This window comes from Leucoraja erinacea, chromosome 14, assembly GCF_028641065.1.
Source record: "Leucoraja erinacea ecotype New England chromosome 14, Leri_hhj_1, whole genome shotgun sequence".
Classification (NCBI taxonomy): domain Eukaryota; kingdom Metazoa; phylum Chordata; class Chondrichthyes; order Rajiformes; family Rajidae; genus Leucoraja; species Leucoraja erinaceus.
This window is the reverse complement of record NC_073390.1, coordinates 2186826-2204693: the sequence shown is the minus strand read 5'-3', so window position 1 is coordinate 2204693 and position 17868 is coordinate 2186826. Positions and strand designations below refer to the sequence as shown.

The 17868-nt window shown below is 41.3% G+C and overlaps 1 protein-coding gene across 1 annotated transcript in view; it reads left to right on the top strand.

Moving 5' to 3' along the window:
• Positions 1–15066, top strand: part of psmd2 (proteasome 26S subunit ubiquitin receptor, non-ATPase 2) — a 63045-nt gene extending 47979 nt beyond the window's left edge. Inside the window, exons 16-21 of the mRNA XM_055645373.1 lie at positions 81–164; positions 1514–1682; positions 7660–7754; positions 8621–8747; positions 12919–13037; positions 14643–15066. Coding sequence (XP_055501348.1) covers positions 81–164; positions 1514–1682; positions 7660–7754; positions 8621–8747; positions 12919–13037; positions 14643–14825 — 777 coding nt within the window. The 3' untranslated portion in view covers positions 14826–15066. The remainder of the gene's footprint in view (positions 1–80; positions 165–1513; positions 1683–7659; positions 7755–8620; positions 8748–12918; positions 13038–14642) is intronic.
• Positions 15067–17868: the final 2802 nt, after the last annotated feature.

The following is a 17868-nucleotide window of genomic DNA, read 5'->3' as shown; positions in this document are numbered from 1 at the left end:
TTGGAAATTATGCAGGTAGATTACATTTGAAGAGCTACATTGTAACAACCATGTACAAATGTTTTGTAATTATTTTTAAGGGGGTAGCAGTACTTGGTATTGCTTTAATTGCCATGGGCGAAGAGATTGGAGCAGAAATGGCTTTGCGCACATTTGGACACCTCGTAAGTTCCATGCTAAATTTAATAAATGCAGATTTAGAATTTTACCTTTCATTTTGAAAATGTCGTTTTAAAACCGTATCTTAAGTTAATTAATGAGGAGAGATATGGAGAAACACTCCTTCAATTATCAAATGGAATTTCATAGTTGTTCTAAGGCTTGTTGCCTTAATTGTTGAGACAGGTGGTATTTTAACAAATTCCAGGACTACGCCATTTGGCCCATCAAGTCCACTCTGCCATTCAATCATGACTGATCTATCGTTCCCTCTCAACTCCATTCTCCTGTCTTCGCCCCATAACCCCAGACGCCCTTACGAATCAAAAGTCATGGGCTTGCACTTTTACCATTATAATTGACTAGCAGAACCAGGTTTCCTGAACGAAGATGGAATTTAGACACACTCGCTCAATTAATTGCTGGTCAAAAAAAAACACTGGTCCAACCCAAACCACCCCTTCCCCACTTTTCCCTGCAACCGCAGGAAACGCAACACCTGTCCCTTTACCTCCCCCCTCGACTTCATCCAAGAACCCAAACCGTCTTTCCAAGTGAGGCAGAGGTTCACTTGCACCTCCTCCAACCTCATCTACTGTATCTGCTATTCCAGGTGTCAACGTCTCTACATCGGCGAGACCTTGACGATCGTTTCGCTGAACACCTCCGCTCAGTCCGTCTTAACCTACCTGATCTCCCGGTAGCTCAGCACTTCAACCCCCCTCCCCCTCCCGTTCCCAATCTGACCTTTCTGTCCTGGGCCTCCTCCATTGTCAGAGTGAGGCCCAGCGCAAATTGGAGGAACAGCACCTCATATTTCGCTTGGGTAGTTTACATCCCAGCGGTATGAACATTGACTTATCTAATTTTAGATAGCTCTTGTTTTCTCTCTCCATCACTTCCCAGTTCTCCCACCAATCGTACTGTCTCCAACTACATTCTATCTTTGTCCCGCCCCCTCCCCTGACATCAGTCTGAAGAAGGGTTTCGACCCGAAACGTCACCCATTCCTTCTTTCCAGAGATGCTGCCTGTCCTGCTGCAATACTCCAGCATTTTGTGTCTTTTGTCACTCTATTCCCATCTCTTGCACACTGCTCATTGCAGCTTTATAAAACTTGATTAGGCTGAATTTGAATTATTGTGTATACACCTCAGGACTCAACCCTTCAGCCTACAATGTTGTGTGAACATGATGCCAAATTAATCTCATCTGCCTCCAAGTAACTTGGTTAATATATTTAACTCTATGAACTATACTTATAGTAAGCCACCATAATTGTAAAGTAAGTTAATGCTAAAACTGGACAGAGCACAATCATTGTGTATGTTTTTCTGACACTGTTTATCTGTAGTTACGGTATGGCGAACCTACTTTAAGACGTGCTGTACCATTGGCGCTTGCATTGATTTCCGTCTCTAATCCACGGTTGAGTATACTGGACACTCTAAGCAAGTTCTCTCATGATGCTGATGCAGAGGTTTCTCATAATTCTATCTTTGCAATGGGAATGGTTGGAAGTGGTAAGTAATGTACAATAATGTTGCTACAACTAAAACAGTTCATTGGTGGAAATAGTAGGAATATGCCATGTATGACTTCAGATAGCTTAATGGTAAGCTGCTATATCACAAAACTGCATGCTTATGTGTTGAGGTGAGCAGAATAATTTAAGTGAGTGAAAATCTGATTCTATACTATCAATGTTCTAAACAGAATGTATGCTTATTATCTGGTTCTATACTATCTAAACTAGATTGGCTGGATAGGGAGGGGATGGGGGACCAAGGCAGGTGAGAGGATAGAATTTTGTATGAATGGTGATGAAAGAAAGTTTATTGGACAGATTAGGCAGGAGTATTGCAGGCAGTGAGGAAGTAATGCTGGTTTAAATTGCACTTGCGTTAATGCAAGAGCTCTGACAGGTAAGGCAGATCAAGTCTGGGAGAGGGTAGGTATGTGCGACTGGGATGCTTTGGACATTACAGAAACTTGGTTCAGAGAGGAACAGGACTGGCAGCTTCATGTTCCAGGGTACAGATGCTGCAGGAGAAATAGAGGGAGGGGGGGGGTAAAAGAGGAGGTAGTGTTACTTTATTGATTAAGAAGAATACCACAGCAATAATCCGAGATGACTTCAGCTGAGAAATAAAAAGGGGTTGATCACCTTGTTGGGAGTGTACTACAGGCTCTTAATTAGTCAATGTGAATAAGATGAGCAAATAAACCAGGAGATGTCCAGCAGCTGCAGGATTAATGTTGTCATAGTAAAGGATTTTAACTTTCCCCAATATTGACTGGAACTGTCATAGTGCAAAAGGTTTAGACGTGGCAGAATTTATCAGATGTGTTCAGGAAAGTTTCCTCAGGCAATATGTTGAGGCCCCTACACTGGAGAGGGCAATGCTTGATCTAGTCTTAGGAAATTGGGAATGGAAAGTGGTTGATGTGCTCATGGATGAGCCTTTTGGGACCAATGACCACTGTTCTATTAGCTTTAACATAGTTGTAGATAAAGACAAGGTGGGCCTGTGAGTAACAATGTTAAATTGGGGCATGGCCAACTTTGGAACTCGCTCAAGTTGTTTGGAGCAGGAGCAGGGAAAGGGACATCTGGAAAGTGGGATGCTTTTAAAAGTCTGCTGACAAGAGTTGAGGACATGCAATGTTCCTTTTAGAATGAAGGCCGAGGTAGGTGGGCGTAAGGTAGCTTGGATGAAGAGCAAAATTTAGCCTGGTCAAGAATAGGGAAGAAGCTTGAGACGGGTATAGGCAGCTGGGATCAAGTGAATCGTATGGACGAGTTTTGGGAACTGAGGAGCAAGCTAAAGAAGGAAATCAGGAAGGCAAAAAGGGGGGCAGGAGAGAGCTCTGGCAGATAATATTAAAGATACAGTTCATTCAAAAAGTATTCAGACCCCTTCACTTTTTCCACATTTTGTTACGTTACAGCCTTATTTTAAAATGGATTAAATTCTTTTTTTTATCACAATACCCCATAATTAAAAAAGTGAAAACAGATGTTTTGAAATTTTTGCAAATTAATTAAAAAGAAATGACTGAAATATCACAGTTACATAAGTATTCAGACTCGTTGCTAAGACGCTCACAATTGAGCTTGGGTTCATCCTATCTCCATTGATTATCCTTGAGACGTTTCTTCAAGTTGATTGGAGTCCATCAATGGTCAATTAAATTAATTGGACATGATTTGGAAAGGCGCACACCTGTCTATATAAGGTCCCACAGTTGACAGTGCATGTCAGAGCAAAAACCAAGCCATGAAGACAAAGGAATTGTCCGTAGACCTATGGGACAGGATTGTGCCGAGACACAGATCTGGGGAAGGGTATAAAACTATTTCTGCAGCATTGCAGGTCCAGAAGAGCACAGTGGCCTCCGTCATTCTTAAATGGAAGAACTTTGGAACCACCAGGACTCTTCATAGAGCTGGCCGCCCGGCCAAACTGAGCAATCAGGGGAGAAGGGCCTAGGTCAGGGAGGTGACCAAGAACCCGATGGTCACTCTGACGGAGTTCTGTGGAGATGGGAGAAACTTCTGTACGGATCAGGCATTTATGGTAAAGTGGCCAGACGGAAGCCACTCTTCAGTAAAGGCACATGACAACCCACTTGGAGTTTGCCAAAAGGCACCTAAAGGACTCGGACCAAGAGAAATAAGATTCTCTGGTCTGATGAAACCAAGATTGAACTCTTTGGCCTGAATGCCACCGCTCATCACCTGGCCAATGCCATACCTACGGTGAAGCATGGTGGTGGCAGCATCATGCTGTGGTGATGTTTTTCAGCGGCAGGAACTGGGAGACTAGTCAGGATCGTGAGAAAGATGAATGGAGCAAAGTACAGAGAGATCCTTGATGAAAACCTGCTCCAGAACGTTCTGGACCTCAGACTGTGGCGGAGGTTCACCTTCCAACAGGACAACGACCCTAAGCAGACAGCCAAGACAACACAGGAGTGGCTTTGTGACAGGTTTGTGAATGGCCTTGAGTGGCCCATCCAGAGCCCGGACTTGAATCCGATCTAACATCTCTGGAGGGGCCTGAAAATAGCTGTGCATCGACGCTCCCCATCCACCCTGACAGAGCTTGAGAGGATCTGCAGAGAAGAATGGGAGATATTGCCCAAATACAGGTGTGCCAAGCTTGTAGCGTCATACCCAAGAAGACTTGAGGCTGTAATCGCTGCCAAAGATGCCTCAACATATGAGTAAAGGGTCTGAATATCTATGTAAATATGATGTTTCAGTTATTTGGTTTTAATTACTTTGCAAAATTTTCTAAACACCTGTTTTTGCTTTTTCATTATGAGGTATTGTGTGTAGATTAATCAATTTTAGAATAAGGCTGTAATGTAACAAAATGTGAAGAAGTGAAGGGGTCTGAATACTTTCTGAATGCACTGTAATCCAAATGTAGGTAACACTTTGCCGCCCCACCCCGTCATGTACTATCCTGCCTTCCCTCCCCATATGGTTTATATCTCCAGACTTTGTCTATCCATTTGCCAATCAAAGATCCTCCTCACCTAGCACGTGCCAGGCGTTGTCCCACCCCCACCTTTGCTAGCTTTCTCCCTACTAGTACAATCGGTCTGAAGAAGGGTCCCGACTCGAAACATTGTCTATCCGTGTCTTCTAGAGATCCTGTCTGACCTACTAATGTTACTTCAGCACCATGTGTTTTTTATTGAAGTTTAAAAGGGTTTTGTGGAACAGGTATTTCACAGTGATCATTGAGTGCCTGGAATGTGCTGCCAGGGATGGAGGCAGATACATTGGTGACATTTAGATCATAAGACGTGGGAGTAGAATTAGGCCTTTCAGCCATTCCACCAATCAACCATGTCTTCAATATTTTTCCCTCTCAATCCCACTCTCCTGCCTTCTCCCATAACCTTTGATGCCCTTCCTAATCCAGAACCTATCATTCTCTGCCTTTATAATACTCTTGGCCTCCACAGACATCTGTGACAATGAATTCCACAGATTCACCACCCTCTGGCTAAAGAAATTCCTCCTCATCTCCTTTCTAAATGTACTTTCTTTCATTCTGAGGCTGTGCCCTCTGATCTTGGGCTCTCTCATTACTGGAAATGCCCTTTCCACATCCACTATTTCTAGGCCTTTCATTATTCGCTAGTTGTCAATGGTTTCCGTCTCCTTATCCATCTAATTTCCAGTGAGTACAGGCCAAGTGCCATCAAACACTCATCGTACATTAACCCAATCATCCCCAGTTTCATTCTTGGAAACCTCCTCTGGACCCTCTCCAAAGCCAGCGCATCCATCCTCAAATATGGGGCTCAAAACTGCTCACAATATTCCAAATGTGATCTCATGTGATAAAGCCTCAGCATTACATCCTTGCTTTTTTCTATTCTAGTCCCCTTGAAGTAAATGCTGCCTTCCTTAGCGCTAGCTTAACCTGCAAATTAACCTTTTGGGAATTCTGCACCAGCACTCCCAAGTCCCTTTGCACCTCCAATTTCTGAAAAGTCTCCCGATTTAGAAAGTAGTCTACGCCTCTATTCCATCTACCAAAGTGCATGACTGTACACTTTGCTACGCAGCATTTCATTTGCCACTTTTGTCCACTTTCCCAACCTGTCGAAATACTTCTGCAATCACCCTGTTTCCTCAACACTACTTGCCCCTCCACCTATCTTCATATCATCCCAAAACTTGATTACAAAGCCATCAATTCCCTCATCCTGATCATTAACATATAATGTGAAAAGTAGCGGACCCAACTAGTCAGCTGTACAGAACACCACTAGTCACTAGCAGCCAACCAGAAAAGGCCCCTTAATTCCTAATCTTTCCTTCCACCAATCAGCCAATCTTCTAACCATGCTACTATCTTGCCTCTAATATCATGGGCTCCATCCTGTTTCGCAGCCTCATGTCAAAGACCTGAAAATTCAAGTAAACAACGTACACCAACTCTCTCCTTTGTCTATCCTGCTTGTTACTTCCCCAAAAAATACTTCCAGCAGGGCAAGATCTCCTCTTAACAAAACCATGCTGAATTTAGCCTATTTTAACATGTGTTTCCAAGTACCCCGATAATAATAGTCTCAAATCTTACCAACCACTGAAGTCAGACTAACTGGCTTATAATTTTCTTTCTTTTGCCTCACTTGCTCCTTAATCGTTGGAGTCACAATTGTGATTTTTCAATGCTCTGAAACCATGCCTGCTTCTTGTGATTCTTGAAAGATCACTACTAATGCCTCCACAATCTCTGCAGCTATATATTTCAAAACATCTGGTCCAGGTGATTTAGCCACTTTTAGACTGTTTCCAAACACCTTCTCCTCTGTAATCATGACTGCGCTTGCTTCCGCTCCCTCATTCACTTGAATTTCTGGCACATTGGTGTCTTCCACTGTGAAGACCAATGCAAGACCAAACTCGTTCAGTTCAACCACCATTTCATTGTTCCACATTACTACTTCTCCAACGTCGTTTTCCAGCGGTCCAATTTCCTTTCTTGCATCGTTTTACTCTTTATATATTTGTAAAAGGCGTTTAGATAGGCACATAGATATGTGGGGAATAGAGGATTATAGATCACGTGCATGCAGGGGAAAGCAATTTTTCATGTGCAGCACAAACATTGTGGGCTGAAAGGCCTGTACCTGTGCTGCACTGTAATGTGTTTTTCCCATTAGTTGAAACCTTAAGGTGGCCATCTTCTTCTTAATGCATTGTGTACTTTGCCTTGTGGACGGTTCTTTAATCCTGAGTGGGGATATATGTCCTTTATTTGTTCATTTTGGGACCAACTAATTTTGAGACCTGAGGATTCAAATGTTGTAGTTTAGAGCCTTATATAGAAATAAGTGATGTTTTCAAAATTAATAGCCACTGTTAATACAGGCACTCCTCAAATCTTTCCCCGACATTCAATTTTAATTTGACTTGCATTTCATATCTTGCGCGATCCATATGTGGTGGGTCATACGTAACGTGTTGTAATAGAGTTAAGTTGTTTGCCCAGATGCCTTTCCAGAATATCTGTCCCCTTTTAGTAGTTGTGAATGCTGAGTAGTACTGCAAGCATGACTGATCCTGGAAACAGTTTACATTAGTGATCTAATGGAACTACTCCTTTATATCTCCTTTCTATGAGCGGGCTTTAAATAACAGATAATTTCTGCTGTTAAATTGTAATATTATTTATTTAAAACCATCAAAAACTATCTCCCTTTTTTATTTTGACTCGTTGAAGCTTTGAATATCTTGATCCAAATTATATCTGAACCTAATGTTGCCATTCCTTTAGAATTATTTATTGTCAACTTCAAAAACCTCATTTCAGTTTGTGAGTTTCAGTATATGCAAGCTTTCTTTGGTGAGCTTTGCTACCTCAAGATCACTGATGGGTGATTTAGATTTGTAAATCTTTCTGGTATAAATGTTTTGAATGACTATATTTGGTACATTTTGCTGCCCTGACTATCTTTCTATTTAAGGTACTAACAATGCCAGGTTGGCTGCCATGCTGAGACAATTAGCACAGTACCATGCGAAGGATCCAAATAATCTTTTCATGGTTAGAATAGCACAGGTGGGTGCCTGGTTCTCATGTCAGTAATTCATAATTGCTTATAAATGAAGGTGGTGAATGGTTTAAAGTGACATTGAAATCTACCTGTTGATTTGCAGCTCAATTAATTTGTGTGTCAACCAATTCACACATTTTAATCTATAATCAATGGCAAAATATATTTAGTTTTTAAATATTGTGGTGGTCATCAATTCAGTTACTATTCCCCTCTAAGGTCAGGTTTTGGGACACTATAATCAATTGGTGCACTCTGTTTATGAAATTTGAAGGAATCACTGTCCAAGCTCATCGACACGCCTCAGATGAATAATAGTTCATAACAGCAGAAGCTTTATACATGTGAAAGGAAAATAATTTTTGTACCTTCAAGAAAGGAGAGTTTTGTTTGAAGTGGTCAGGTGAAAATCCATAGATATGTGTTGGCGTAAATTAAAATTTTAATTTGTAGACTGGTGCTTTATTTTTTACAAAATGGTTAAACTACAAAATGTGTTTCTGGGCAGTGATGCACCATCATTGCCAGAGAGAGTATTCTTTCCCACATTGTCTTGGGCAATATGTCTGACATTAAATTAATACCGGGACATTAAATTAGGGTCTTTACTTCAAACTGCGATCATTTGATCAATTCTTACTTGGAGCACTAGGTGGAGGAACTTGTTTCACTAGAAGGAAAAAGTGGCAGTAGCCATCTTGTCCACTTGATAGACAGTGATACCGCACTACATTCATGGGCATTTAAAAAAAGACACATGCCTGGTGGGGCTAGAGCTGAAATTGGATTCATTGTCATTGCTGTACTGGTTCATCTTTAGCATTTTGATGTTAAAATAATTAAAAATGTTGTTTTGTGTTCCTGTGACTAGGGTTTGACTCATCTTGGAAAGGGAACACTCACACTGTGTCCATACCACAGTGACCGGCAACTGATGAGCCAAGTAGCAGTGGCTGGTCTTCTCACTGTACTGGTCTCTTTCCTTGATGTGAAGAACAGTAAGTTTTCACATTACTCAGTAAAGCTCCATAACTTGTAGTTAACAGAATTATTACTAATCTTCTGATGTCTGAGAATTGAAAGAATGTAAAATTGGAGCACTATGAAGTTGAAATTGGGTCCGAGTTACACACTTAGAAAGCCTTTTAAAGCTAACCTTTTCCTTTTAAAATCTTTAAATAAAACAATACCTCTAAATGCTGGATATTTTGAAGCCAGGGGTCCAACTACTAAAATAACTCACTGTGACATTTTGCTGAAATAGAAGCAGGCATGGGCCATTTAATGAAATTATGTTTGTTCCATTCTTTGGCATCAACTGAATTTCTCTTCCTGTCCCCTTATCTGATTCCTCTACTATTCAGAAACCTCAGTTTTTAAGTGTACTTGGATTCAGAGTGCAAAGTGCTCTGGCTGAGGAATTGAAAAGATGCAGATTCCTCCTTTCAGTTTTCACCTGATAGATATCATCATTAATTAGTGAGGCAATTTTTTTTTTTAATTTTCTTATAATAAAAAATATTGTATTAATTTCAGTCACCACACTTAATGAAAATAATACTTTCTATTACCAATAATATATTTACATCATTCCGTATTACTAACAGCTAGAGTTTCTGTAGATTAATGATTTGTACATTTGTTTAATTTCCCATGAGGAAGTAATTTTGGGCTATCTGCATATTATTCAGCATGATATTATACTAAACTGCAGTCCTTTCGTTACTTTACAGTGGAAGCAGACAGTTGACTAACTTTGAGCCAGGGTGGGGAAATTTGGTGAAAAGTTTTACTTTAGGCTTTTAACCTTTAGAGATAAATCATGGAAACAGGTCCTTCAGCCCTCAGAATCCGCACCGACCAGTGACCATCTCATATAATAGCACTATCCTATGCACTAGGGATAATTTACAATTTTACCAAAGCCATTTTATTAACAAACCTGGAAATAGGCACAAAATGCTGGAGTAACTCATTGTGCCAGACAGCATCTCTGATGAACAGGAATAGGTGACCTTTCGGGTCGAGACCCTTCTGTAGACTGTCAGGGGAAAGGGAAACTAGAGGTATTCAAAGGTTCAAAGAACAAATTAATGAAAGATATATAAAAAAAACAAATCAAAGCCACCGATGGTGATAACAAAGGGACACGAACAGTGAAACTAAGCAGGAAGACACTGTTTCACTGTTCGTATTCCCTCGTTATCACCTTTTCCACAGCCAACAAAAAACCATTGTGGGCTCCACCTTTCCTTGATCATCAGTACCGGCTTTGATTTGTTCTTGTCATACCTTTCATTAATTTGTTCATTATACCTTTTCATACCTCGTAGTTTCTCTCTCCCCAGACAGTCTGAAGGAGGGTCTCAACCCGAAACGTTACCTATTCCCTTTTCTCCAGAGATGCTGCCTGACTCGCTGAGTTGCTCCAGCATTTTGCGTCACTCTTCGATGTAATCCAGCATCTGCAGTTCTTCGTACACAACCTACAAACCTATATGTCTTTGGAGTATGGGAGGAAACCAGAGCACCGGAGAAAAACCACGCCATCACAGGGAGAACGTACTAATTCCGTACAGATTGCGCCCGTAGTCGGGATCAAATCCGTGTCTCTGGCGCTATTAGGCATCAACACCACCACTGCGCCATTACTTCGAAGTAATTTGATTTGCAACCCAGACTGACAATTGCTTCAGTTTTTTAGAATTCAGAAGAGAACTAAAATAATGAAAATGAAGTGGAAAGTGTAGAAATTTTGTGCTGGTACTTGGTATATCATTAATGATTTGTAATGTCATACTATACCTTTAGAGGTCCTAGAATCTGTCAATAGTTAACAAATATAAGATAATTCTAAACAAGGATTCTTTTAGGGACATTGTGTTAAATAGGAATAGTCCATGCAAGACAAATTATGATGATGTCAGACAAATTCCATCAACAATTCTATTTATAAGCAAATACTGGAAGTACTCCAAGTTGGAGAGAGGAACATTTATGTTTCAAGTTTCTGATTTAAAAAAATTGACAGTACTTATATTCTCTCCATAGATCCTGTTTGTTTCCAAGATTTTCTGGCTCATATCTTTCTCATATCTGTAGTGCTTTGCTTTTAGTTTATTTTTCAATCTTTCTAACTATTGCAACAAGCTCGCCAAGAATCTATAATAACATTATAAACAGTTCCCCAATTATAGTGAGAAATTATTTTGCTACACATGCTACCAGAACTTAAGGACTATTAAAATCAGAGTAATCACAAAAACAGCAGCGACTTCACCCCCTCCGAAGACTACAGAAAGCAGGCCTCCCCACCACACATCTACGGACTTTTTACAGGGGGACTGTCGAGAGCACACTGACATACGGCATCACTTCCTGGTTCGGGAGCTGCAAGGCGTACGAACGGCACCAACTGGACAGGATAGTGAGGACCGTAAGCAGGATTATTGGTGCTCCACTACCCCTCCTGCTGGACATATACAAGAAGAGATGCATCAACAGAGCCATCTCCATCATCAAAGACCCTTACCACCCATCACATGACTTTTTCACCATCCTCCCATCTGGGAAGAGGTACAGGAGCATCAGCTGCAAAACCAGCAGGATGCTCCTCAGCTTCTTCCCACAGGCTATAAGACTGTTAAATGAACTTTCCCCCCTGCCAAGTATCGCGCACAAACCCCCCACACTGCAGCAGAGCCACTGTTGTGCCGCTGCCGGTCGGAACGGCTGTTGAATGTTATTGAATGTGATTAGAGGGTTAAATTGTTCATGACTGTATTTTAATTTTAATTGCTATTTATCTTGTAACGAAAACTGAACGGACACTGGTTGAGAAACGTTTTTTTGTTTCCTCTGAGTATGCGAATACTCAGGAAATGACAATAAAGATTTACAATTACAATTACAATTACAATAAGCTTGCATAAAGTTTAAGCACCTGAAAATGTAAGGATTAGTACCTAGTGCATTGCTTTTTGCAACTAAGCAAAGGCACTTATTCAGAAAACTAGTTAATTCAGATGTTGGAAATCTGAAACAACCAACATCTAGGGAGAGAAAAGTAATCGCTTTCCTGGCCTCAGAACTGAGATTAATTGAAGATAATTTAAAATAATGCAGCTGCTGGAGAACAGCAATAAACTGGTGCTCCGATTAAGGATGATTGTCCTTAAACATGTTTCTCTCTCGAGATGCTGCCTGACCTGAGTACTTAGTGAATGTCCTTTTTAATTATAGCTAAAAGTGCATACATTTTAACGAACAAGAAAGGCAGGAGGGCAGAACAAAAGGGAAGCTCTCTGGAAAGATGAGATTAAATATGAAGAGGGGAGAAGAGTACAAGGCTACAACAGCTAAAGCAGTAAAAATGCAAACTGATGTGAAAATATAAAATAAATCACAGATTTCTGGTATCATTGCAAATTCTGATAGTAAATAATTATTGGGAATTTCAAGTCCTACGGGCTTTCATTATTTTCTTTCCCCAAAGTTTCTGCCAGACCTGCTGAGTATTTTCAGCATCATTTTGTTTTTGAAAACACTTGTTCCATTGTTAAAAGTGCTTGTGCTTCAGTTCTGTAAGATGAAATAGTTGTATAAAATAATTAAACTGGTTTGCAGTCAGTCTTACACACAAAAACTGCGCTGGAGGAACTCAGCGGGTCAGGTAGTCTCTGTGGAGGGAATGGACAGGTACCGTTTTAGCTCAGGACCCTTCTTCAGACTCTATGGTGCTGAGGCAGTGGTGAGGAAGTTGAGCTAGTATGTCCTGAATAATATTGAGCTTCCTGAATGTTGTTGGGCTACACATCCAGGCAAATTGAGGGTGTTCTGTCATACTGCGAACATGTGCCTCCTGAACACGTGTTTTTATCAGGTGCTTGCTGCAGAGCACCTCATTTCTGACCTTGTAGCTGTGGTATTTATGTATCGAGCCCAGTTAAATTTCTGGTTAATAGTGATCTCCATGATATTGATCATGCAAGACTGGGTTATGTTAATGTAACTGAATGGGGCAGACTAGACTTTATTTGAAGTTAGTTATTGTCATTTTCTGGTATTTGTGTGGCCTTGAAATTACTATCAGTTCATTCTTAAATCTGGGGAACGTTGCAAAGTTTGAAAATTTAGTAAGTTTAAATAAAAATACTTTTTTATTTACAGTAATTCTTGGGAAGTCTCATTATATTCTCTATGGACTGGTTGCTGCAATGCAGCCTCGTATGCTAGTTACGTTCGATGAAGAGCTTCATCCGTTGCCAGTGTCGGTCCGTGTTGGCCAGGTATGAATGTAGATACCGCTGTCATCTTTGTTTAAATATACATTTATCTCAGAATCCCTTTCTTAGAAAAGGTGTGATTCTCTTAAGGAAAAATACAAATGCTGCAGAGCATTAAGTTCTGTGCTCTTGTCAAGAATGCTGACCCTGTGCATTGGTCCAGATCATTTGTATTATTCATATAAATATCTTGTGTCTTCGATTGCATCTGTGTTCATTTGGGAAAGTAGAAGCCAAGATAAGTGTGGGACTGTAACATTGGTAAAAAAAAATCTCGAAAAGCCTAGATGAGAAATACAAAAAATCTTCCAATTTTAAACATTTATACAGTCCTTCATTACTGCGATATATATGGCATGAGTTGATGATGGCAATATCCAACAGAAGCTAGAATTTGGTTGAATGGACAGAGAAGCAACACTTAAGTATTTCCTTAATTTATTCTTTTTTGTTGCAAAATAGCACTTGTGTTGGTTAGAGTTACTTTCAAAAGAGAATTCCTTTTAACATTTGGACATTCAAATATTAATCAAGGTTTCACAGTCAGTTTATTGTCACATGTACTAATTAAGGTACAGTGAAGTTCAAATTACCATACAGCCATACTTTAAAAAAAATCAACAAGACCCCCAACTACATAAAAATTAACATGAACATCCACCATGTTCCTTACTGTGATAGAAGACAATAAAGTCCAATCTTCCTCTTTTATTCTCCCGCGGTCGGGGCAGTCGAGCCATCCGCAGCCGGGGCGATTGAAGCTTCCGCAGCCGGCGGTGAAAGCCCCCGCGTCGCTCCTGAGGCTTGGAGCTCCTGAAGTCGGTCTCTAACCAGAGACCGTGAGTTCTGCGATGTTAAAGTCCGCAGGCTCCCGTGGTTGGAGCCCCAACGTTGATCCCCGACAGGGTTCGCGAGCTCCGTGATGATAAGTCCGCTAACTCCCGCGGTGTAACTCTCGAAGTTGGTCTCCTGCAAAGGCCGCCAACTCCTCGATGTTAGGCCACAGTGCAGATGGAGATACGATACGGAAAAAAATTGTATTCCAGTCGTAGTTAGGAATTAAAAAGAGTTTCCCCAGACTCCTCCCCACCCCACACATAAAACAAGCTGAAGAACACTAAAACATACCTTTAACACATGCAAACAAACAACAAAGAAGGAAGGGACAGACAGACTGTTGGCGAGGCAGCCATTGCTGGTGCCACCATCAATTAAGTTAATTTCAATCTGCTATCCTTCATATCTAATTTAATTTCATATGTGTTTTTAGTAGTGAATGTTAAGCTATATAGTATCAATATCCCAAGTTTTTGCAATTCAGTGTATTGCAAGTTCAATGTCTGCCAAATGAAATGTTTAAAAATAGCAAATCTTGTCTTTCTATCCCACCATTTGCCTGAATGGTAGGTATTAAATTAGGAGTCATTACGACCTTTTAGATTAGAACTTAAAGAAATTACATTTGGATAATGTTCCAACAACATTATTATTCCTTTGTTTTTGTCAGCAACGGAAATGTTAGACAGGTTTAAGGGGGAAATGGAATAGGACTACGTATCTAAAGGTGAATCGGATCATTAAAAATCTATTGGCTTATTTTTGTTGCAGGCTGTGGATGTTGTAGGGCAAGCAGGAAAGCCCAAGACTATCACAGGATTTCAGACGCACACTACGCCCGTTCTATTAGCACACGGAGAAAGAGCTGAGTTGGCAACCGAAGAGTACATACCTCTAACCCCAATCCTTGAGGGGTTTGTTATTTTGCGCAAAAATCCCAATTATAGTGTGTAGTTTGTAGCTAATATTTGGCCCCTCTGTATATGGAGTTTTTTTTGGAAAAGAGTCACCCATAAATCTATGTCCGCAAGTACTGCTGGTCCATTGGTGAAATATTGTCAACCTTGCTCTTGAGCCAGTTTTGAATTTTGGTTCAGACTTCTATATTTTGTATTACTTTACCGCATGATGGATGTACTTCATTAAATTTTGTTATAATTCTACAGTATCTAAATAAACTTATTTCTGGTCCATAGATCTTGGTTTCTTGGCAGTATTAATATTATAGTAATGTTTTTCTATCAACATTCCATATTAAAATGTTATTGGTGCACATCATGAATAGCACAATCATTTCAAACTAATTGTCAAAAGGAGGGGAACTTCAGATCAGGTTTGAAAACGTATTTCAACGCCATCTTGTACAAGTACAGGTGCACAACCTTTTATCCGACGATCCAAATAACGAAAACCTCCGAATAGTGGACATTTTTTCGGTCCTTGAAGAAAGGTCCTTGAAAACGTTCACCGAGGGCGGCCCGCAGAGGTGACAGCAGAACCTCCGGTCGGTCCTCGAAGAAAGGGGAACTAAATCCCCATTCATAAAAGAAAAGGTGAGGGTATATTGCGCGGGAGGGTTAATAATTGACAATATGCTGCTGTCTGCCCGCTGAGTTAAAAAGTTCCCACGGTAGACTCGCGATACACAGTGTATCATGAGTCTTGCGTGGGAACTTTTTAACTCGGCAGGCAGGCGGCAGCAGATTGTCGCTCCCTTCAGTTTCACCCCACCTACACCCCTCTGCTTCCCGGCCATGTGTGTGACCCCTTCCCTCCACTCTCCAGCTCCCCGCCCATTGCACCGGCGCGGGGGCTTTGCACTGTCTTCACGTCGGCGATGCCAGCATACAATGGCAGTCACCGGAGACGTCAGGACCAATTGGACATCGACCACCAGGCCCGCCGCAAGCACGGAGATCCCAGAGACCCGCAGCCCAGCCCAGCCCCGGTCCAACTACAGAGGAACCTGGGTTGCGGATGACGGGGTGCAGCTCGGGGCGTCGTAGGGGCCCATCGGGGAATGGGTTCCTGTTGGTCCTGACGTCTCCAGCCACCTGCTATCCTCCGGGAACTGTACCGCCCTTGCAGGAGAGTGGGGTTGTTTGCAGTTGCAGAGAGAGGGGGCAAGGGCGGTACAGTTCCCAGTCTCAGCTCCAGTCCAGGGGGATGGCCGGAGACGTCAGGACCAACGGGACACTGACCCCCAGGCCCACTGCAAGCACGGAGATCCCAGAGACCTACAGCCAGCAGCAACTCCAGCCCAGCCCCGCTCCAACTCCAGAGGAACACGTAGGGGCAGAAGCTGATGGTGTGCAAGGTACGTCTTGTTCTTGGGGTGGCGGATGAGGGGGCGCAGCTCGGGCTGTGGGCAAACTGCCAATTGTCGCCGTAGCGGCCCATCGGGGAGAGGATTCCTCTGGAGTTGGAGGGGGAGGGGGGGGTATTGTGCTGTTTGATCGCCCCCTGCTATCCCAGGGACAGGGAGACACAGCGGCTTTTTAGACTGGTGGGCAATCACTTCCAAAGTTCTGCCCACACAGTCAGTACACCTCTCCTACACTGCATTTCATACAGACATTTATTCTGCAAGAAAAAACGACATTGAAGACTCAAACTCGCGACCGAGTAATTGGCGGGATCAAGGCGCAAACTCGCGACCTTGCGGATATGAGCCGAGCACTCTACCACTGAGCCAGCCATTAAAATCTACGCTAAAAAATTTCCATTCCGAAGGCCGACAAATTCTGAATTACGAAAAGTGTCTGGTCCCAAGGCTTTCGGATAAAAGGTTGTGCACCTGTAGAAGCAATGAATTGTTACCATGTTCTTCGTCATGCTCACCGTGTTCGCTAATCAAACAAATCTCGGATGCAAGTGAAAATCATTCAGAAAACAATTGACCTTAACTGCATCAACCCCTCTTCCTTTCAGTGCTGTGTGTTGTGAATGAAGAATAGGAACTTGAATTTGATGGGGTTTTATTTGTCCGCTGATAATTGGAGGTCCCCCCTGCCCTCTTTGCCACCCAATGATCCTACTGATATATTTCATATTTTAACAATTAATCGTTGGATTGACAGTATATTCAAGAAAGATATTTTGATTTCACTATTGCTTTTATAAACTTCCAAACCTGCTGCCTACTGGCATCTTGTATGGTTGCTTAGTTGAATGTACCAGTTAGCGATGGGACTGGCTATCTCAATACGAGTTGGAGGATGGGAAGAAATACGGTCATCAATGAAAAGCTTTGAGTGTGCGGGTTTTATCTATCTTATACTGACACTGGAGTAGGCCATTGGAATCCATTGCAGATCCCATGAAAGCAATCTCATTAGTCCCATTCAGTTGTATGTTCTATATGCCCAACAAAAGAGCTATTTCACAGTTTAATACAAGTTATCATAGAAATGTGAGATTGACGCTTTTGCCAAAGTGCACTTTTAATTAAGAAATGGTTTTGTCAATGACTATATGAAAACTGATCTAAAATTCAAATTATGTCGAAGGGTCTTGGGTGTTGCTTGGCAAGAGAGACCATCTGCATTTAAAAGAACAAAATTACTACAGTACTGCAGCAAGTTTAGCTATACTCTTATGTCTAATGAAACCCACAAATACTGCAATTATTTTACATAATTATCAATTTGGATTCTTTCAAAATATACCTTTAAAATTAACTCGGCTTCTAAAGTAATTACTTTTAATTTTTGACTTATTTTAACGTAAATTGTGATTTTGTATTGTTTGATCAGAATATATAATTTCTAAATGTCCATTCATGTCAATTTAGGCGCAGTGAATTTGTGTGCAATTGTGTTGGTACCATTGCATAATTATTCTAACACTACATGTTTGGTGTACAGTTATAAATTTAGTCCATAACTATGGTACTTTAATAGATCCAATACAGATTTAACTTTGCATTGCAAATAATATAACATGCAGCACAGAGATTAAAGGTTTACAATTTTCCAATTAAAGATAAACTAGTATT